Source organism: Stomoxys calcitrans, chromosome 4, assembly GCF_963082655.1.
Source record: "Stomoxys calcitrans chromosome 4, idStoCalc2.1, whole genome shotgun sequence".
NCBI lineage: Eukaryota > Metazoa > Arthropoda > Insecta > Diptera > Muscidae > Stomoxys > Stomoxys calcitrans.
In genome coordinates, this window is record NC_081555.1 from 90,895,671 (window position 1) to 90,919,320 (window position 23,650).

The 23,650-nt window shown below is 41.5% G+C and overlaps 1 protein-coding gene across 5 annotated transcripts; it reads left to right on the plus strand.

Moving 5' to 3' along the window:
• Positions 1-983: 983 nt before the first annotated feature.
• Positions 984-23,172, plus strand: LOC106082899 (regulator of G-protein signaling 7). 5 transcript variants are annotated; one of them, XM_013245650.2, is made up of 9 exons: positions 7,401-7,417; positions 7,481-7,750; positions 8,191-9,382; positions 9,447-9,694; positions 17,528-17,711; positions 17,783-18,069; positions 18,177-18,290; positions 18,359-18,484; positions 22,006-23,172. In XM_013245650.2, the coding sequence occupies exons 3-9, from the start codon at positions 8,396-8,398 to the stop codon at positions 22,331-22,333; spliced, it is 2,274 nt and encodes a 757-aa protein (XP_013101104.2). In that variant the 5' UTR covers positions 7,401-7,417; positions 7,481-7,750; positions 8,191-8,395; the 3' UTR covers positions 22,334-23,172. The 5 variants fall into 5 exon arrangements, with proteins under 5 accessions (XP_013101106.2, XP_013101103.2, XP_013101105.2 ...); XM_013245652.2 differs by lacking the exons at positions 7,401-7,417; positions 7,481-7,750 and adding an exon at positions 984-1,065; XM_013245649.2 differs by lacking the exons at positions 7,401-7,417; positions 7,481-7,750 and adding an exon at positions 1,013-1,207.
• The last annotated feature ends 478 nt before the right edge of the window (positions 23,173-23,650 follow it).

Consider the following 23,650-nt stretch of genomic DNA (forward strand, 5'->3'; position numbering starts at 1 on the left):
TTTGTTGTTGTAGCAGTGTGTTGTACACTGAGGCGTCAGCACTCCATCGGGCCAAGCCGGTACTTACTACCATCTGCATGGGATAGGTTATTGTTGTTGTAGCAGTGTGTTGTACACTGAGGCGGCAGCACTTGCCCATAAAAGACTCCATCGGGCCAAAACGGTACTTACAACCATCTGTATGGGATAGGTTGTTGTTGTTGTTGTAGCCACATATCTATATGTGAAGGTGTAGATCCTCATCTAGCTCTTATAGGTGAGCAAGTTCGTTGCGGTCCAAAGTACCGATGGCCGCGATAACATTATGGGCATTGGCGCCACCTGGCCTCTCACTGAGTCTCATCTCACCGCTCCGTACCGGAGCAGATAGTGGAATGTTCCGTGTGGAGCAGCCTTTATCCTAGCAGTAGGATGTTGACAGTAATGACAAAACACCGCGTGAAAAATGTCTGCCAAATCGGACAATAAATTCGCCATCTAGAGACTCAAATTATCAAATCGGGAAATCGATTATATGGGTTGTGGACCGATGTGAATCTTAATTGGCATATAAGGTTATAGACCCATTTGCACCATTATAAGCACGAATATTGCTCATTAGAAAACACCACATACAAAATTTCAGCCAATTTCAATTTGGGTGTATTTCCATTATTCCTCCAATTTTGCTAAAACAACAAAGCACAAAAATTGCCAAACCTTTATTCCGTTAATACTCGGACTTTTATAAATTTGTATCAATCACAGTTATCACTTTCACTATTAGAGCGTAAATAGAGTTATGCTTATTCATTTGACTAATTCAAACGTTTAAACTTCGTTAAACCTTCGGGTTTAGCAGAGTTGATTTTCTGGGAAACCTTAGAAGCTTAACATTTTTACCAAATCTGCGTTGGCAGCCCTTGCATCATGTACAGACATGCGCTTTCGACAATGACAACAAACGTATTGGCAACACCATGACCGCTCTCAGTCTTTTAAACAAAAAACCACACACATTGTCTTCCTGTCATACACATTCAAGTGTTTCCTGACTCTCGCACGGGCTATTTAATTTAACTAACGGTATGTTCGCAGAATATTAATTGTTAAACATAAAGGTGCGGGGAGCTGCAGTCAAATAAAGTGTGTGCAGGTGTGTGTGCGTTCCACATCATCCTGGCAAAAGTATTGCCCCAAGGAATACAATCGATTTGTTTTTGAAATGGTAAAAGAGGATTCTAAGTAGACAAAACATACTATGAAGATTTTAGAAAACAAATTTGTATGTATGTGTGATTCAATCGGAGTGTGAGTGTGTGTGAATGTTTAACTGCCTCACTGTTTGTAGGACTTGAGTGCGAGTATGTGTGTGTGTGTGTGTGTATGTCACTATGGGTAAAATTAAAACAAATGAGAACACGATAACGCCAACACAAACATACGAACTTGGAAAAGTGGGCAGAGTTGCCGTATATCTTTAATTAAGTTTAAACATGCAAATATAATGTCGGAATCAATTAGTGTTTATCGTACCACAGGGAGAACTGCAAATGTAAAAAAATATCAATGCAAAATGCGTGAAATAATTCAATAGCTTTGTTTTTGGTGCTAAGGGCTTATACAACCCCACCATGAATCAAATGTGTCCAGTCCTTTGCGAGGTTTCTTTTTATAATCCGCAACTTAAAAGCTATTGTATAATGGCAGATCAAGCAATAAGTCTTATGGATATGTTTTAATATATTTGAATTTTGCTTTTCAAGCTGCTCAAGACGTCAAATCGGGAGTTAACATGGGATATATAAACTTCAGATTTGGGCCAATTTGGGTCGATTTGGCCCATTTACATTCCTCAATCATCTAAGCTAACATGAAGTGTTACCAAGTTCACACTAGTATATCAATCACATTAAAAATCCATCTTCCGATTAGTCGTCTACGACCCTTAGAAACTTCAGACTTTAATATACATTTAATAAATAATAAACAAGTAAGAGCGTACTTAGTTCGCCCGGGCCGAATCTTTTATATCCTCTACCATGGATCGCATTTGTCGAGTTCTATGCGCGGTATATCTTTTTAGACAAACAAAGAATATTGAATAAGAACTGTTATGCAATAGGAGCTATGTCAAGTTTTAGTCCAATTCTGAGGATAAATGAATGCTGAACATTGTAGAAGTCATTGCGCAATATTTCAGTTCATTCGGATAAGAATTGCGCCTTGTAGGGGCTCAAGAAGCAAAATCGGGAGATAGGTTTATATGGGAGCTGTATCAAGTTATTGATCGATTCAGACCATATTAGACACGTATGTTGAAGGTCATGAGAGAAGCCGTTGTACAAAATTTCAGCCAAATCGAATGAGAATTGAGCCCTCCTGAGGCTCAAGAAGTCAAGATCCCAGATCGGTTTATAAGGCAGCTCAATCAGGTTATGTACCGATTTGCGCCATACTTATCACATTGATTGGAAGTCATAACAAAACATCTTATGCAAAATTTCAGTTAAATCGAACGAGAATAGCGCCCTCTAGAGGCTCAAGAAGTCAAGACCCAAGATTGGTTTATATGGAAGCTATACCAGATTATGAACCGATTTAAACCATTCTTAGCGCAGATGTTGGAAGTGATACCAAAACACCACGTGCAAACTTTCAGTTAAATTGTACGAGAATTGCGCCCTCTAGAGGCTCAAGAAGTCAAGACCCAGGATGAGAACTGCTATGGTATTGGAGCTATACCAAGTTATGAACCGATTGGGGCCATACTTGGTTTGGCTGTTGGAGACTAAAGTGGAAATCATTATGCAAAATTTCAGCCAAAGCGGATAAAATCCTGGGATCGATTTATATGGGAGCTGTATCAGGTTAAGAAAACAAACTACAATACTTCAAACTAAATTTCAGCCAATCGGGTAATAATTGCGCCCTCTAGTGGCACAAGAAGTCCAGATCCGAGATCGGTTTATATGAGAGCTATATCAGGTTATGAACCGATTTAGACCATATATAACACATTTGTTGGAAATCAAAACAACCCACTTCATGCTAAATTTCAACCAAATCTGGTAATAATTGCGCCTTCTCGCAGTTCAAGAAGTCAGGTTATAAACCGATTTAGATCATATGTGGCACAGTTGTTGGAAATTAAATTAAAACAAACCACTTCGTGCTAAATTTCGTGCCAAATCGGGTGATAATTGCGTCCTTTAGCGGCTCAAAAAGTTAAGATCCGAGATCGGTTTTTATGTGAGCTACATCAGATAATGAACCGATTTGGACCATACTTAAACACTCAGCCAGATGGGATGAGAATTGCGCCCTCTAGTGGTTCAAGAAGTCAAGATCCGAGGTCGATTTAAATGGGAGCTATATGAGATTATGGACCAACTAAGACCATACGTGGCACAGTTGTTGGAAATCAAAACAAACCAGATGGTGTTAAATTTATTCAAATCAGGTAAAAATTGCGCCATCTAGCGGTCAAAATTTGAGGTTGGATTATATGGGAGCTATATCAGGTCATGAACCGATTTGGACCACACTTAACACAGTTATTGGAGGTTAAAATAAAACACTTCATGTTAAATTTCAGCCCGATCGGATAAGAATTGCGTCCTCTAGAGGCTCAAGAAGTACAATGGGAGATCGGATCATGTTAAAATTCAACCAAATAGGGTCATAATTAGGGCATCTAGCGGCTCAAGAAGTCAAGTTCCGAGATTGGTTAATATGGGAGCTATATCACGTTAGGATATAGCTATATAACCGATTTGGATCACACTTAACACATTTGTTGGAGGTTCAAACAAAACATAATTTCAGCCAAATCGGTCAATAATTGCGTCCTCTAATGGCTCAACTTACTAAAAGATGCATTACAGCAGGCTTGAGATCTGTGGATGTTAAAAGATGGGTCAGCAGAGAAACACCCCAAGAAACTCCTCTACTTTCGAATACAGCCATTAACAATATATTATTGTCTCTGGAAGAAAAAGGTGTAAAAGTAGTCGCATATGCTGATGACGTGGTAATTGCGGTTAGGGGAAAGTTTCCCAGCACTCTTAGAGATATACTTCAGAAAGCACTGCGCGCAACAGCAAAGTAGGCTACAGAAAGTGGTCTGTCTATGTATAAATCCGTGCAAGACAGAAGTAGTTCTTTTCAGCAGGAGATACAAGTTGCCGACAGTGAAACCTGTCTCCTTGGGAGGAGAGAATGTTTCATTTACAGAAAACGCAAAATACCTGGGTATTTTGCTGGACAAGAAATTGAACTTCAAATGCAACATTTTGGGAAGGGCAAGAAAGGCCACTCCTACCCCATAACCTGCAAAAGAGTCATTGGCAAAAGTTGGGGGTTAAGCAAAGTGGGCTACCCAAAGTGTTCTGGGTATAAATCCGTGCTAGACAGAAGTAGTTCTTTTCAGCAGGAGGTACAGGTTGTGTACAGTGGAACCAGTCTCCTTGGGTGGAGGGAATGTTCCATTTACAGAAAGCGCAAAATACCTGGGTGTTTTGCTGGACTGGAATTTGAACTTCAAACCCAACATTTTGGAAAGGGTAAGAAAGGCAATCCATGCCCTATACACCTACAAAAGAGCCATTGGCAAAAGTTGAGGACTTAGATCGCGTGCCATGCATTGGGTATATACTGCAGTTGTCAGACCTATAATCCTATATGGTGTTGTGGTCTGGTGGACGGCCATTCAAAAGTCCACCTACTGCTCAATAATTAACCGGATCCAAAGGATGGCTTGTTTGTGCACCACATCCCCACTGAGGACGACACCATCTGACGCATTGAATTTAATGCTACATCTTATGCCTCTGGACATTGTGGCTACTCAAATTGCAGCGACCACTGCCGTGAGGCTAAGGGAGCTTTCCCATCGGCCATGGCGCCTACGGACACTGTGTTATCCTTGACACAATATCCGATGATCCAGACAGTGTGGATTACACCCTACCTGAGCCGCTTTTTGACAAAAAGTACTGTACCACTATTCCTGAGAGAACCGATTGGAACTACGATATCCCTGGTAACAGAAGTTACATAGACTTCTATACGGTTGGCTCCAAACTAAACGATCAGGTGGGTCGTTTGGCGTGTACTCTAAAAATCTAGAACTGGTCATATCGAAAAGGTTACCGGACCACTGCAGTGTGTATCAAGTGGAGATCCTTGCAATGAAGGAAGTGATGGAATGGCTAAGATTTAATGTCATTACGACGATTGGCATAAATATCTTCTCAGACAGCCAGGCAGCCATTAAATCCCTGGAGAACGAATTTCTGAACACAAAAACCGCCCTCGACTGTCGCAGATCTTTCAACCAGATGGTTGAACAGTTCGAAATTCGCCTGTTCTGGGTGCCGGGAATTGTCCCAGGGAATTGTAAAGCCGACGAGCTTGCAAGACCAGCAATTACCCCACGCAGTCATAGGATACTGGAATCTGTGGTCTAGCGACCACCGTAGCGCAGAGGTTAGCATGTCCGCCTATGACGCTGACCGCCAGGGTTCGAATCCTGGCGAGACCATCAGAAAAATGTTTTTAGAGGTGGTTTTCCCCTCCCAATGCTGACAACATTTGTGAGGTACTATGCCATGTAAAACTTCTCTCCACAGAGGTGTCGCACTGCGGAACGCCGTTCGGACTTGAATCGGACTGTCACTGTCTAATCGGAAAACATGTTGACAGCCTAAAGGTTGCCGAGCTGTGAGGACATCGACGAAGAAGAGACTATAGAATACCATATATGTCCCCCACTGGCAATCAGAAGGAGTTCCAAATTAGGTTCTCATTTCTGTAAGAACCTGTCTGATTTATCGGATGTCAGCATTCGAAAGTTATTGGGCTTTTTAAAGCGATATGGATGGTTCAATGGTAGGAACTAGAAGGCATATTCCTTCTTCTGTTCTTGTGGTATTACAATGGACGAAAACGTTCAAGTGAGTCTGATGGCAGACTGCCACTTAAGTCTAACCTAACCAAATGCCACAAGAAGTCAAGATCCAGGATCGGTGTTTATGGCAGGTATATACAAATATGGACCGATAAAGCTCATTTTCAATCCAAATCCACCGTAGCGCAAAAGTTAGCATTTCCGCCTATGAAGCTGAACGCCAGGGTTCGAATCCTGTCGAGACTATCAAAAAACAACATTTCAGCGGTGGTTTTTCCCTCCTATAGCTGGCAACATTGGTGAGGTACTATGCCATGAAAAACTTCTCTCTAAAGAGGTGTCGCACTGCGGCACGCTGTTTGGACTCTTATCATTGAGCTTAAACTTGAATCGGAATGCACTCATTGAAATGTGAGAAGTTTGCCCCTGTTTCTTAGTGGAATGTTCATGGGCATAATTTGCCCGGAAGTTTTTGTGCAAAATTATAAGTGTCTAGTCTTAATCCTTCGAATGTTAGCATGCTTTCGACAGACGGGCAGAAGGACGAACAAGGCTAAATCGACTCGGATTATCAGGACGATCTAGAATATATATAAATTTTTTGGGTCTCAAATCAATATTTCGATGTGTTACGAACGGAATGACGAAATTATTGGGTTGCCCAAAAAGTAATTGCGGATTTTTCATATAGTCGGCGTTGACAAATTTTTTCACAGCTTGTGACTCTGTAATTGCATTCTTTCTTCTGTCAATTATCAGCTGTTACTTTTAGCTTGCTTTAGAAAAAAAAGTGTAAAAAAGTATATTTGATTAAAGTTCATTCTAAGTTTTATTAAAAATGTATTTACTTTCTTTTAAAAAATCCGCAATTACTTTTTGGGCAACCCAATAGTATACCCCCATCCTATGGTGGAAGATAAAATCAATTACTTTTTTAATTGAAAACAATTTACGATTTAATAGAAGTAAGATTGAATCAATTAATTTTTTAATTGAATACATTTTTATTTTCAATCAAATTTTTAATTGAAATTTTTTTTTTATGGAAAAGAGTCAAAATTTTAAGTAAAAATAAAAAAAAAAATTGAATTTCAATATCAACTCACAAAGTTCAAATATTTATGCAATGTTTTGGGATTTCAATAAACTTTTGGAGATTTCCAACGAACTTTAGGAGAAAATGTTGTTGCCTTATGGCAACACTAAAAGTGAATACCTATGCACACACATAGACAAACGCTCATACATCCACAACCACTTGCACGATGATTGCAGGCCGTAACATTTACGAGAGGTTATAAATAAGCAGACACTCAATACTTGCTCAACTGAATGTCCTTTGAGCGTTTAGAGAGGAGAACGTGAGAGAAAGAGAGCAATCGAACAGCCAACAAACTAAGCAACCAAGCAAACAGCCAACGAACCAAAGATATCAAAATCAATTCGATTCCTTCGAGAGTGTGTGAGCGTGAACCAACACAAGGAGTAGTGAAAAAATATATGAAAAAAAAAGTTCACAGCAAAAAAGTACAAAAGAATTTTTGCAACAAATTTTTTAAAGAAAAGTTCTGAACACAACAATCCCATTAGATTCGCTCTTCGCTTAATAACCTCTCTAAGGACCTCGAAGACAGGAAGTCAAGATTCAATTCAATTACTTGTTTGCATTGAAGGTGTAACCACAGGAAACGCCAGTTAATGTGGAACTATCATAGGCGAGGGCGGGGGAACAAGGGAGCACACAAATAAGGTGTGTTGCTTTAAATATATGCAGCAGCAAAAAACCAACACAGAAATCGGCCAACATCACAACAGCAGCGGAAGAGGACAATAAAGCTCTTTAAAAAGAAGACCTTTCGTGTGCGTATCCGTAACCATCATTATTTATTTTTTTCTTCTTCTTCTTCTTCTTTTATACGTGGGTACAAGTGTTTGTGTGTGTGTGTGTGTACGTATGTGTGTGTGCTATCGTGTTAATGTTGATGTGTCTAAACTATGACTCAAATATGTTGGCTTGTTACCTTACTCCATGATATTGCAGCGAACCCATTCTTTGGCTGTGGGTAGCAGCCAATAAATGACACACTAACGCACTCACTCACTCACTCACTCACTTACACGTCTAGCGTTGCGTTAAGCCGTGTAATTCAGTGTAACGGTGGCAACACATCCATACGAATGGGGATTTTTTGTTTGCACCCAGAATGGAGGAGGCATAAAACAAATTTCCAACAAATTATCGCCTTGGGGAAACAAAATTCAAACAAATTTGTCTTTATTAAAAATCAATAATTTTATAGGGATACACCACTTACCAATAACAGTAGCAGTAGCAGCAGCAGCGGCAGTACCAACAACATCCACACAAACCATTTTAAAGTTCCATTGTGACAGCAGCAGAATACAACAACAACAACAACTAGACCAACACAGTCGTGAATTAATCGACATTAAACCAATTTCAAACATAATCAAAACAACCATTAAGTGGAAAATTCGAAAAACATGGTAACAATGTCTACAGAAGTGGATAAGACGCAAACGACGATAGCCACTGCGATGGCCCCAAAAGTCCAAAACTCCTCCCCAGCCACTACCACCATCACTACCACGTCATCTGAGACCACCAATATGAATGCCCTAAACCTGAATAATGGCAATGTGGAGGCGGTAAGCGAAGCATGCAATAACAAACCTTTGGCGCCTGAATCACAACCGAGTCCAAAGTCAAGTCCCACAAAAGCTGCAAGCGAAAAGACAGCCACAGAAAACTCAGAGTTGGTTACAACTACCGGGGCTTCAATGGGAAAAGACTGCGGGGATGCAAAGGCACAAGATATCAAATTGTCTGATAATGGTAAAAAAGAAGCGCAAAAAGAAGTTACCATAAAGACAACTGCAACAAACACTACCACCTTAAGCGCCACCGCCATCTCCTCCACCACTACTACTACTACTACGAATTATAACAACAACAACAACAACAATGATAATAATAAATCATCTAAACTAGAAACAGTAACAGTAACAGCAGTACAAATAGCAACAACAACAACTACCGCAACCACCGCCACCGCTACCACCACGATTACACCACCCACCATAACCCTCAATACCGCCACTCCAACCACCACCCCCATGCCCACACCCACCAATTCAGCAACAACCAACAATAGTGGCATCTGTCCCACCACCTCCTCAACCCATGCGGCGGCCACAAATTCAAAATCCTCTGCAAACAGCACTCACTCGAGCGCACAACAACAGACGCTGCTGCCCTCCTCGGTACAGGTAAACAAAATGAACGCCAATGCTCCCTCCTCATCGTCGGCCTCGTCGTCAGCGTCACAATCGAACCTACATGCAAGTGGCTCCCATCAGCGCAATAATCATCATCAACAATCCCAGCATGCGGGAGGTCAGCAACCAGGCTCCGGCAATCATAGTAAAAATAAAAATGAAGATGCTCCCAATATTTTGGTGTACAAAAAGGTTAGTTGGGTTGGTCATTTTATGCCCTTACAAATAATTTTTTTCCTTCCCCAATATATTCCAGATGGAGGCCATTGTTGAGAAAATGCAAGCCGAAAGTACTGGAGTGTCAGTGCGCACCGTCAAAGGCTTCATGACCAAGGTACCATCGGTGTTTACGGGAGCCGATTTGATTTCTTGGATCTTGAAGAATCTCGATGTGGAAGATGTCACCGAGGCACTGCATTTTGCCCATTTACTAGCCTCGCATGGTTATATATTTCCCATAGATGATCATCAGTTGACGGTGAAAAATGATGGAACATTTTATCGGTGAGTATTAAAACTGTAAGAGACTCATCATCTATTTGAGAGGGCTTTTTATGAAAATCCAAGAAATTTCGAGAATCGCTTAATCATTGAAGCTTTCTTGCAATGGAAAAGGAAAGCCATAGATCCTTTCGTCCTTGGCCAAGGGGTCTCATTCAGCCACATTAAGTATGGAGGCTTTAAGGGCCATTCATTGGTAGTTCGTACTTATATCGAATATACCACGAAAACGAGTTCACACTAACCAAGCTTGACACCTTTTACGCTAGCTTTTGATTTCCACAGCATTTGTTTTCATTGTAGTGATGGATTTCTTGTCCATATACCTACAATTGCTTCCATGGTATACATATGTTATTTGTACATCTCTGGGAAGTTGCATTCATGGCTTCGAACGCTAGAACGCAACGGCAACGACTCTCGCTGTTGCTCCGAGTGTCTAGGTTCGAGTCCCAGTCGATATCTGCCTAATTATACCCACCACTATAGCTTGGGGGTATACTAACCTAGTCATTCCGTTTGTAACACCTCTAAATATTGATCTGCGAGTGCATAAAAAAGCCATGTCTGTCCGTCAGTCTGTCGAAATCACGATATCTGTAGAAGGCATAACACTAGTCGCTTGAAGCTTTGCACAGATAGATCTTATTGATATACGTCGTTGGTGATTGCAAATGAGCCATATTAGTTCTGATTTGGATATAGCTCCTATATATACCGATCTCCCGATTTGCCATATTTAACCCATAGAAGTCGCAATTGTTATCTGATTGGACTGAAATTTTGTAAGTAGTGTTCTGTTGCGACGTCTAAAAACAGTCTCAAGTGTGGTTGAAATTGGTCTATAACCTGATATAGCTCCCATATAACCCGATCTCCAAATTTAACAACTTGAGCCCCTGGAAGCCTCAATTCTTGTCCTATTTAGCTAAAATTTTGCATGTGGTGTTCTATTACGACTTCTGGTGCGACTGTGCCAAGTACGGTTGAATTGGTCCAAAACCTGATATAGCTCCCATATAGACCGAACTATCGATTTCACGTCTGGATCCCCGGGAAGCCACAATTTTTGTCCGATTCGGCTAAAATTTTGCACGTGGTGTTCTGTTACTACTTCCAGCAACTGTGCCAAATCGGACTTTGATATGATGTAGCTCTCTCGATTCTGCTTATTTTGTGTCAAATTTACGCAGAATCCATGGTGATGGGCTTCGAAGATTCCGATCGACTCAGAATCACTTGCCGATGCGATTTAGCTATGTCCGTCTGTCTGTTGGTCTGCTTTCGTCCCATGGTTTAATAATTTGGTACCGGCATTTATTTTCACCTAGAGACGACGCATATTGAAATTGGAAAAAATCGGTTTAGATTTGGATATAGCTCCCATATTTATGTTCGTCCGATTTGGACTAATATTGCAATAATGTGGTCATTTGTTAAAAGATTCTGTCGAAATTTGGCTTCCGACATTACTGGTGACTTTCATAGAAATTGGTTCAGATTTAGACATAGGTTAGGTTAGGTTGAAAAGAGGGTGCGGATATTAATCCGCCCTATGCCAGTATGGACATACACCCCAGCCAGTAATTGGACTGTGGTGCGCTCTGAAAACTAAAAAGTAACATCGAAAAAGAAAATTTTAAGTTAGGAATTCCGTGCTACTTGCAAAATCCTTATTAGTTTTCCATGCCACGCCCCTAAGTTGGTTCATGTCTGGTATTGTGTCCCCACCTAAGTACTGATGTCTTTTAGTCGCGAAAGTAATGACATTGGAAATACTCAAACGTCTCATCATCTTCCTCACATACCCTGCACATGCTATCACTTGCCGCTCCGATTTTGCATAAGTGGGCACATAGTCCCATGTGTGCCGTTATGATACCGAAAGTTATACTGATCTCCTTCTTACTTCTTTTCAGTAATAGTCTCGTCTTCTCACGATCTGGATCTACCCACAGGGTTTTCGCCGTCCTACCGACCGTCTCGCTGTTAAACAGGATTACATGCGCATTCGTCGCTCACGTCCTTAAAAGGGACTGCGTCGACCCGAAAGGCTTCGAATTAACCAAGTTTATTGACTGCATTTCTCTGGCCTTCATTGCCAAATCATCTGTTTTCTCATACCCAGTTACTCCGCTATGGCCCGGCACCCAAACGATGTGGATCAAGCCATCCTCACAGAAGTAGTTAATCAATCACCTTCTTACATTCCAAGACTGTTCGTGATCTTACCGTCGTGGTTGTTATTGACCTTATAGCCTGTTTGCTGTCCGCAAGGATGTTCATACTCGACGTTCATTAACACGACACAACCTCACGCACCCCGTGATCGCCCAGATCTCCGCGTGCAGGACCGTATTATGGTCAGGCAGATCTCAGTCTGTGGGTTCTCAATGTCGACCCCCAGGCTAACTCTGTCCTCTCGCTTTGATCCGTCGGTATATTTTCCAGATGGGAATTATGGGGTTCCGTCAATCCAAGATTGCGCCGATGGCAGCAGTGTCTCGCACTCGACCTCAAATGTCGTCTCAGGCATCCTATCGGAAACTTCTTCCATTCCTTTTAGTTTCCCATCGTCGCCTCGACTATACCACAATGGTATGAGCTGCTCCAATCCTGAATCCATTCTTCCATCGCCTTAAGTCTCATAGCCGCAGTGGATGTCTCACACTTAATCTGTGTGTGAATGGGTGGGATATCTAAATCAGTCTACAGTGTCCAAGACAACATGTTCCCTGAACCTGTTGTATTATCTTTACATTGCACTTTTATCCATCGTAGTCCACCAAACTACTGAGGCGCAAGTAAGTATTGGTCTAATCACGCTCCTGTTGAGCCAGTGGAGTATCCTCGGATTCAGGCCCCATTTCGAGCCTAGAGCCCGTCTATTTAGTGTCCAACATTTGTGAGCCTGCTTAGTACGCTCCTGAATGTGACACTTCCAATTAAGTTTTCTATCCAAGATCACAATTAAGTATTTGACCTTGTCAGATATCGAAATCGTTCTATTGAGGAAATGTGGTGCGTCAAATTGGCCCAGCTTCGTCTTCCTTGTGAACGGGCATATTTTAGTCATCTCTGGGTTAACATTGAAACTCCTAGGTATAGCCCAGTCATATGCCATCTTCAAGATCCCGAAAGGGGCCTTTCGGCTGGTTCGGATCCCTACCTCTTAGATGTATTATAACATCGTCTGCATAGCAGACAGGTGCAAATCCATCCTCAGTCAGCATCGGTAATAAGTTATTTATGGTAATCACCCATAGGAGTGGTTCTCCCTTATATTTATGTCATGACACCCACAATTTATCCATCTGTTACTTAGTTGGTAAATCCAGTCTCTAAGGACCCGGCCCACCTGGTACTGGTTCAAGGACTGGATCAATGTGTCGGTCCGCACATTGTTAAAAGCCCCTCGATGTCAATGCATACCGCTAGTGTGTACGTCTTGGTATCGAAGTATTCTGCTATTTTATGCACAACCTCATGCAGGGCAGTCTCCTCCGACCTTCTCTTGTCACAGACATGCTGTTTGTAGTTGAGCAGTTTGATGGATGTCCTTCTCATGGTTTTGAGTAAAAAGGACATAAGGCTTATAGGTCTGTAGTCTTTTGGTGTCAGGTAATATGCCTTGCCGAGCTTCGGTATAAATACCACTCCTTGCATCCTGCCTGCTGTGAAAATAGTGACCAGATGAGGCGCCAGATATTCGGCCTCCTTAAATTATTTGACGCTACTCAAGGCTTCCTTTACCATAAATTCTGTAATGATAAGCCTTCGATCAATCTCATTATTCCCAGATTCCAGTGTCTCAGTGAGTCCCGTTGTATCCTGAGGAAATGGGTTTTCATCAATAGCCTCAACGTGTCCCCCGTTGTCTCTGCTCTCACTGTTTCATAGAAACCCTCCAATTCTGAACCTCATCGATTAGATTTTCCGAACATATCGTCACATCACCTTCTCCCTAATCCTATTGACAAAGGTAGCGGTGTTACCAATATTTAATGTTAAAAGGTCGTTAGTATTCATGAATTCTGCCGGGGCTTGTCCCCGCTTATTAATGTTTGTACTACCCCACGAAATGTAGTGAGAGTTCGCATCGCACCCTCTAGGTACCTCGATTTGTCTCTGTTTTGCCTTCCTCACCAGCCCTTGCAGCTCCGACGAGGGGAGCGGTGTCGGAGAGTCGAAAGGCAGATAAAGTGATGTCAGGTAGGCTCCACCGTCTGATTGTCTCATCACTGTTTGCGACAAATAACGCAGGTCCTGGGCTGTCCGATTTGGCTGAAAATTTTGTCCGATTTGGCTGAAATTTTGCAAGTGTTGTTCTGTTATAACTTTCAACAACTGTGCTAACTACGGTGCGAATCGGTCTATAACCTGGTGTAGCTCCCATATAAACCGATCTCCCGTTTTGACATCTTGAGCCCTTACAAGCCGCAATTTTTGTTCGATTTGGCTGAATTTTAGCATGCGATGATCTGCTATGTCCGATGTCCGAATCTGTGTATAACCTCATATAGCTCCCATATAAACCGATCTCCCAATTTGACTTCTTGAGCCCTTACAAGACGCAATTTTTGACTGAGCATAGAATAATTGGTAGTTGATATGGTGCAGTCCGGAAACATTGTTCCGGGTCGTCCATGACTCCTGAATTAAGGCAATATGAATCTTACCCTTACTGATTTTCCCCATCAGAGCGTATGTAGCTGTTTCGCTACGGCGGAGATTTATCTGGATGACCTCAATCATTGGTCCTCCAGTAAATAGGCTTCTTGGGAGTGGGTGATGGTCTCATCGCCCGCTCCCTGTTCGCTAAGCTGCATTGAGTCTCCCGTCCCTGCACTCTCTGATGTTTCAATACTAGGATTTTTGCCTATCCTAGTCTTCCAAATCTTAAGCAAATGGGCCTCTTAGAAGTAGGTGATGGTCTCATCGTCGGCTAACTGTTCGTTAGGCTGGATTGAGATTAGCATTATGATATTTGCATATCCTAGCATTATGATCTTTGCATATCCTAGTTTTCCGAGTCAGTGCTGGTTTCATCGTTGGGTCCATATTCGTTAGAGTCTCTCACTGCTGCATTGCCTGTTGTTATAGTATAAGGATCTTTGCTTATCCTAGTCTTTCCCATATTGAGAGACGGCAATTGTCTCGTCGTCAGCCCCTGTCTGTTGGGCAGTATTGAGTCACCTGCCACTGCAAGGCCTGATGTCTCAAAATGAGAATTTTTTGCTTATCCTAGTCTTCCCAGTCTTGAAAAAGACAGCATTGGACCGTAGTGCGCCATGCCCTCAATCTTAGCCAAACTTGTCACGGAGACTTGATTAATGCCTACCACATGGAGAGTTCCTTCCTCCTTCTCCTCCCTGTGGAAGACATCGCACTTCTCTATGAAAAAACCTTGGTTTTGCTTGTCCAACAATCCCAACTTGCGTTCCGTCGCGAATTTACTGTCCCATCCCTTGATGAAGACCGCCGCCTTTTTGAGCTGGGGGGATGTCCATCTTTCTCACCAGGTCGAACTTTGCGCCCCAGGAAGTGTGGATACTTCCGACGATTTTCTTGACGGTAGCAATACACTCCGCCGACGCAAAACGCAACGTAAAGATGTCCCCTCTTTACTTGAAGCTAATCATTTCCACCCATACGGAGCCTCTTCAGAGTTTCACACAAGTTCGAAAATCCGCTCGTTAACCAGATCCTCCACTTGAGAACGATGATCTGGTGGAAATCTACCGAATGTACTGCCAATATTCAAGGGTGCATAAGCCAGCTCATCTTTGTAGTGATTTCTTGCCACTTTGGCGTAAGAGGGCGGCTCCTTAACATTCTCAGCAACCATCTTTCCCTTCCCTGAAGGCTATGTGGTCTTTTTGGAAGTCACAGTCCTCCATGAAGGCTCAGAGGCCGTGCACGCTTCCTTCGTTCGTGTTCCGACTGTGCCTCCCTCCGCAAGACACTGTCTGGTATCTCTATTGTGGAAGGGCTGCCTTGGTCCTTCCCAGAGTACTTGAAAGCGGGGAGCTATTTTTCTTCTTCAGCATTTTAGCAGAGTTATGCTCTTTGGAAGATCTGATTCTCTTCCCAGCTTCCATAGAAGTCAGTTCCATTGTTTCCAGCATTCTGCCTTTCTGCCCGATTTCGCTGCCAGTGCATACTCCTCTGTCTCCTTTGTCGTACCCCGGATCGCTTTCTCGTCGTCTTCTTAAGCAAAACAAATCCCCCTCTCACTTTGCCGTCCTCATCTCTTGATTCGGCTGCGGTTGCTGTTTTATTGACACTGTCGATGTCTGAATCTGAATCGGAAACACCACCTTTACTTAAAGCCTGGGGACGAACTTCGCGTTCATTTGGTTTATCCGTCTCTTCCTTTTTAGTTAGTCTGAGGACTGATTGTGAGCTCGAAGCATTAGTCTCGACTAAAGCTGTTGGGTCATTGGAGTTCATTTTGAGCCTATTTTTCAAAAAGGCTTTTAAATTTTTCGTATTCCAAGATACGGATATTTTTTTTTTGAGGAGCGAAATAAAAACACGTTCGCTCCTCTCAACGGTTACGTTCAATTAGTCAATTAGCAAAGCTGCACTAACGGAACGTCAGGACCAGGCCCGAAGGACAACGAATGATAGATGGTCACAAAGAGGGGGCTATGAGCATTCCAAAACTATGTGGCCTAACCTAGACTTGAAGAGGTCTACTGCTTTGCTGTCATTGGCTAGAACAGACGTCTCAGTCATTGTGTCCGTCATGACAGGTCACTGTCTAATCGGAAAACTTGCTGACACACTGAAGGTTTCCAGCAACGACTTTTGCAGAAGCTGTCAGGACATCGAAGAAGAAGAGACTATAGAACACCTTCTGTGTGTGTGTGTCCCGCACTAGCAGTCACAAGGAGTTCCACTTTAGGTTCTCATTTCTTTGAGAACCTGTCGGATTTAGCGGATGTGAACATTCGCAAGTTATTGGATGGTTCAACGATAGGAACTAGAGTGCATCTTCCTTCTTCTGATCCTGTGGTATCACAATGGACGAAAACGTGAGTCTGATGGCAGACTGCCACTTAAACCTAACCTAACCTAGTGTAGCTTTATATATTGTTGGTCCGGCCTTCAGGCCGGTCTACTATTTCACTTAGTGACCTAGTGGTGCACCACTTGGGAGTTCAGCTGGCTTTTATTTCAGTATCACAGGTGACAGGTGGTCTGGTCATGTAGGATTTTGATTTTGATCGTAAGCTCTATGAATAGAAATACAGAATGTTGCTGCAAGATGTGTTGAATTATTTACTGTACGATTGACAGAGAGTTTATGGCGGACCAACTCGGGATGCTTTGGAGCGAAACTGGTTAAAACTTAGACCGTTGTTTGTCCCTTTGCACTTGGTCTATATGACTATGAAGAGGCCCAATTTCCCAGCAATTTCCTATCTTCTAATAGTTTCAACTTGTACTAGGCTTGTGGATTAGAAGGTTGGACCAAAGTGGTGGTCAGAAGTCTTTGAGACATCGATCCCAATATTAACGTTCTTGAAGACCCTGTTGGAGAATAACTTGGTGGCTGTTGTTTGGACTCTGAATCTCGCTAGAGTGCAAGCTTATCTTAATCGAGACCTGAGGGCCTCTTGTAGTTATTCGTTAAGAGGTATGCGACAATCATGAGAAGTTCCTAATCAACTTTGGATAGTTTCGACCTCATAGAAACTGTGAACCAATGAGTAGTCATCATTTGTATTCAATCGACTTTTAGGTTGTATGTAGAAGTCTGTTTTGTTAAAATTTTTTAATTTTATATAAAACTCTTTTATTTTGCTCATATTCCCCCAAACATTTCAGATTCCAAACACCCTATTTCTGGCCATCAAATTGCTGGGAGCCCGAGAATACTGACTATGCAGTTTATCTATGTAAACGTACAATGCAAAACAAAACTCGACTTGAATTGGCCGACTATGAGGCTGAGAATTTGGCGAAATTACAAAAGATGTTCTCCAGAAAATGGGAATTTATATTCATGCAGGTACGGCAATGCATATAAAATCTAAATAAAATGCCTTTTTAACTAAACCCATTTCCTTTGGTATTCCACAGGCTGAGTCTCAAAGTAAGGTAGCCAAAAAACGTGACAAACTAGAGCGCAAAGTTCTCGATTCACAAGAGCGAGCATTCTGGGATGTGCATCGTCCTATGCCAGGATGTGTTAACACCACAGAGATTGATATTAAAAAAGCATATCGTAGAGGAGCTTCAAGCCATGGCACTGGTTCAGGGGGTGCTTCAGTGGCCAAAAATCCTATAGAATTATTGACACGCATCATTACACTGAGAAAACAAAAGATGGAACGTCGCACAATTAAGGTGTCGAAAGCAGCGGAAGCGTAAGTGAAAAAAAACAAAAATATCACATCAAACTCAATGTCAACATTCCCAAATCAGTTTTTGAGCAAAAAAAAAACCATAAACAATGTTTTTATCTTCTCCCCAGACTGGTATCATATTATGAGCAATATAATGAATTTGATTACTTTATAACCTCACCGGAATTGCCAAATCCCTGGCAAACAGATAGCACCGAAATGTGGGATGCAGAGAAAAATTGGTGAGTTGTTCAAAACAAAGTAATTTAAAGAAAAATTAACATCGACTTACCTTATTTCGATTCTGTAGCAAAGAAGTGTCTATGCGCCGCTGCAAACGATGGGCATTTAGTATGCGTGAATTATTGAAGGATCCTATGGGACGAGAACAATTCGCCAAATTTTTGGAAAAAGAGTACAGCTGTGAAAATTTGTTGTAAGTATAGAATCTGAAAAACATAACAAATTGAAAGTAGTTGAAATTTTGAAAGGTATTTTTGGGGTTTTGAGGGGTAAAAGTAGTACCTAATTAACACATTAAAGACGAAGAGATAGAAAAATACCCAAATGCAAATTTGCCCATGAACATTCCCATTGCCCACACTAAGGATTAGGGGCAAACTTCTCACATATAAATGAGTGCAGTCCGATTCAAGTTTAAGCTCAATGATAAGGGAGCTCCTCTTTATAGCCGAGTCCGATTGGTTCTGCGGTATTCTCTTCGCCGCCGTCGGACACTAGCAGATGGGTAAAATGTTATTTCCATATCCTCAGCATGCTATGTGTGTCAGTTACCAGATTTCCTTATTTGTCTCTGCAGGAGGATGTGCCTGCAGCAAAGCCATCGGTTTGATGTTTAATTCTTTGGTAGAATTTCCGGACTTCATTTCGACTCCTGTACATCTAAATTCGCTCTCACTCGCGTCTTTCCATTTCCTTCTTCTTTATGCGGAATAGACGTTTCTCCTCTCTCCTTTTCTCCCGATACCTCTCCTTCGTCTTGCGCGTTGCTACTGATTGCAGAGTTGCTCTATATTGCGCATTCTGGGCTTCAGTAGCATCTCGACACTCTTGGTCGTACCATGGGTGTCTTGGGGTAGGCTTTCGGTACCCAAGTACGGATTTCACGGCATTTTCCATGGAGTGGGCAATAGTATGCCACTGCGCCATTATATTATTGGAACAAGGAGTGCTTTCATCAAGCAGCTGGGACAGTCGAGTGGAGTATGCCGTTGCCATCTGTTGTGTTTGCTGCTTTCCAATGTCCAGCTTCTGTGCAGTGTCAGATCGTACTTTCTTCGCCATGTTCAAACGGGTGCGAACCTTTGCTGCAACAAGGTAATCATCCGAATCTATATTCGCTCTACGGATCGATCGTACATCTAACACGCTGGATGAATGCCTTCCATCTATCACAACGTGATCAATTTGGTTTCTCGTGTTTTGATTGGGTGACAGCCACGAGGCTTTGTGAACATTTTTATGTTGAAATCTGGTGCTACTAACTACCTTGTTTTTTGCCGCGGCGAAATCTACAGCCTCAACCCATTACTGGACGTTACATCTTGGAGGCTAAACTTTGCGACTGTTGGACAAAAAATGTCTTCCTTCCCTATCTTCGCATTAAAATCTCCCAGAACGATTTTAATATCATGGGCGTGGCAGCGGTCATATTCTTTCTCTAGGTGCTCGTCGAAATAATTCTTGGTCTGCTCGTCTTTGTCTTCCGTAGGGCCATGGGCACAAATAAGGCTGATGTTGAAGAATTTGGCTTTTATGCGGATTGTGGCTAGCCTCTCACCGTTTAGTGTTGTAGTGATGCCATTCCCGGTCCATCGTACTTCCTGTAAGACGGTAATATCTGCCTCTAATACATGCGCCAGCGCGTATACTGCACTTTCTCTATAGGGAGTGCGGCCATTCCTGGTACAGATCCGCAAATCATGGTCTTTTTATACCCACCACCAGGATGGGGGTATATTCATTTTGTCATTCCGTTTGCAACACATCGAAATATCCATTTCCGACCCAATAAAGTATATATATTCTTGATCAGCGTAAAAATCTAAGACGATCTAGACATGTCCGTCCGTCTGTCTGTCTGTCTGTTGAAATCACGCTACAGTCTTTAAAAATAGAGATATTGAGTTGAAATTTTGCACAGATTCTTTTTTGTCCATAAGCAGGTTAAGTTCGAAGATGGGCTATATCGGACTATATCTTGATATAGCCCCATATAGACCGATCCGCCGATTAAGGGTCTTAGGCCAATAAAATTCACATTTATTATCCGATTTTGCTGAAATTTGGGACAGTGAATTGTGTTAGGCCCCCCAACATCCTCCGTCAATTTGGCTCAGATCGGTCCAGATTTGGATATAGCTGCCATATAGACCGATCCTCCGATTTAGGGTCTTGTGCCCATAAAAGCCACATTTATTATCCGATTTTGCTGATATTTAAGACAGTGAGTTATGTTAGGCCCTTCGACATCCTTCGTCGATTTGGTCCCGATCGGTCCAGATTAGGTTATAGCCGCCATATAGACCGATCCTCCGGTCAATATGGCTGATATTTGGGACAGTGAGTTATGTTAGGCCCTTCGACATCTTTCTTCAATTTGGCCCTGATCGGATCAGATGTGGATATAGCTGCCATATAGACCGATTTCTCGATTTAAGGTTTTGGGCCCATAAAAGGCACATTTATTGTCCGATGTCGCCCAAATTTGAGACAGTAAGTTGTGTTAGGCCTTTCGACATCCTTCGTCAATTTGGCTCAGATCGGTCCAGATTTGGATATAGCTGTCATATAGACCGATCCCCCGATTTAGGATCTTAGGCCTATTAAATCCAGATTTATTATCAGATTTTGCTGAAATTTGCGACAGTGAGTTGCCTTAGGCCCTTCGACATTTTTCTTCAATTTGGCCCAGATCGGTCCAGATTTCAATATAGTTGCCATATAGACCGATCCTCCGATTTAGGGTCTTAGGCCCATAAAAGCCACATTTATTATCGGATTTTGCTGACATTTCGGACAGTGAGTTGTATTAGGCCCTTCGACATCCTTCGTTAGTTTGGCCCAGATCGGTCCAGAGTTGGATATAGCTGCCATATAGACCGATTTCTCGGTTTTAGGTTTTGGGGCCATAAAAGGGGCATTTATTGTCCGATGTTGCCGAAATTTGGGACAGAGACTTAGGTTAAGCCCCTTCACATATTTCTGCAATTTGGTCTAGATCGATCAAGATTTGCATATAGCTGCCATATAGACCGATATCTCGATTTAAAGTCTTGGCCCCAAAAAACAGGCGCATTTATAAGCCGATTTAACTGAAATTTGACACAGTGCCTTTTGTTAGGCTTTTCGACATCCATGTTGTGTATGGTTCAGATCGGTTTATTTTTAGATATAGCTACTAAAATGACCAATATTTTGTTATATACAATACACAATACAATGACTTGTACCGATTAGTATTTGGTCCAAATCGGAACATATTTCGATATAACTGCTATGGGACATAAGGTATGTAATTTTCACCGGATTGTGGTGAAGGGTAGTTTACATATATACCCGAGGTGGTGGATATCCAAAGTTCGTCCGGGCCGAACTTAACGCCTTTTTACTTGTTTTTTTTTTTCCTAAATTGGATACTTGGAAATTTGTTGGCAAAAATTGGATACTTTAAGTCTACATATGTATGCCCTTCAACTAAAATCTTTGTGTGAATTTTTAACAGCATTTTTAACATTTTGATCCAAGATTTGATCCTACCAAACTTAACACCTTTTTACTTGTTGGTCTTGGCGGAGTCATTCACGTCATCGATCTGTTGGCAGAAAGCCTTCCGGGAGTTACGTTTCGCTGCTCTAGCAAGGATTTTTATGAACAAATATCTGGATAATTTTTGAGAATAGATAAATTAATGTTCATCTTTTTTTTGTTTTACAGATTCTGGGAATCCGTACAAGAGATGAAGGCACTACCTCAAAGTGAAATCAAGGAAACCATACAAAGGATTTGGCAAGAATTTCTCGCACCCGATGCTCCAAGAGCTGTAAATGTCGATTCGAAATCGGTAGAATTGGCACGCGAAGCAGTTAACTCACCGAATGGACCAAATCGTTGGTGCTTCGATGTGGCCGCCTCACATGTGTATCATTTGATGGAACGTGATTCATATCCACGCTATTTGCGCTCCGACATGTACAAAGACTATATCAATTGTTCACGAAAGAAGATTAAGTCGATACCGAATCTGTTTGGAGTGAAACGCTGAAGTGTCGTTCCTGCGGTTGCCGTGTCCTCGGCAGCCGCAGCTGCAAGCTCCACCCACCACCACCAACATCACCATCACCACCAACAACAACATCATCAGCAGCATCACTCATCGATATCCTCGGCCTCGACGTCGACAGGTGTGACAACATCGACGGCGACTGGGGCTAGCGATACCCACCATCATCATCATCATCATAGATTTTCATCATAGATAAAAAGAATGAATGATACCAAAAACGTGAAGAAAGAATCTAAAATACTTTTTAGTAAACTATACCACAAATAAATGGTTAAGGACGCTATATACAAAATAAAATTTAAATAAAAAAACAAAACATTCGCATACACTCATTAGAAGCCAGGAATTGTAGGGTATAACAAAATATTTACAAGAAAAAAACAAAACTATATGTGCAACACATAAAAATAATTATTGTTTTTAAATTTTAAATGCTAACTAGGGGTTTGAAGAAACTTCTAAAACTATTGATTTCATTTTTTATTTTTTGAAAATTTAAATGTATAACATAAAAAAAAAACTTAACTATAAATGTTTATTTTGTGTTATATTTATATGTAAAGAAAACAGAAAAACAAACTGAAAACCCAAATAGTAATGGAAACTATTCGTAAAACCTATGTTAATGTAAGTTTAAAACAAACAAAAACAAAAACGGCAACATCAACAACAGCAGAAATGGAAAAGAATTAATCTATGGTTAAGTTTAGGGGGCGAAGGACTTTGAATATCAAATATCCATATAATCATCTCCCTCCTTCCTCACTCACCCACCCCTCCTTCGCCGCACCCAGCATATACATGCAAAAAAAAACAAACATATATGCATACCCATATATATATTGGCATACATAGAGTTGGCAAAAACATAACTAGCATGAATAAAAAAAAATTATTAAACTAAAGTTTTAGAATAATTGATAAAGGTATAACTACAACAAAAAAAAAATAAACATTCACTCATACAAAAATGTGAAATAAAGGAAACTATGAAAGAAATCATAAAAAATTCCTACATACAACAAAAAAAGTGAAAACATAATCTTCGTATATCGTATAGAAAAGGCTCTCCCGGAAAAAATAATGTTGCACTGCCTAATGAAAAAAAAACAAAAATAACCTTCGGTGCGTATAAGTAATGCGATAACTGAATTGATATGTTGCGTATACGCTATGGGGGATCTCATTACAAAGTGTCACATAAAGAGGACTTATTGTGACATGAGGTAATGCAAAAACTATCCTGCTGATCATTAAAAGTACTTTTAAACTTATTTGTGAAAAACCTTCCATATA

What these genes read in the sequence shown, in the direction of transcription:
- LOC106082899 (XM_013245652.2), top strand. Translation starts at nt 8,396, where the DNA reads ATGGTAACAATGTCTACAGAAGTGGATAAGACGCAAACGACGATAGCC. An exon ending in ATATTTTGGTGTACAAAAAG is followed by an intron (nt 9,383 to 9,446) that starts GTTAGTTGGGTT and finishes AATATATTCCAG; the next exon opens with ATGGAGGCCATTGTTGAGAA. An exon ending in GTGTCGAAAGCAGCGGAAGC is followed by an intron (nt 18,070 to 18,176) that starts GTAAGTGAAAAA and finishes TCTTCTCCCCAG; the next exon opens with ACTGGTATCATATTATGAGC.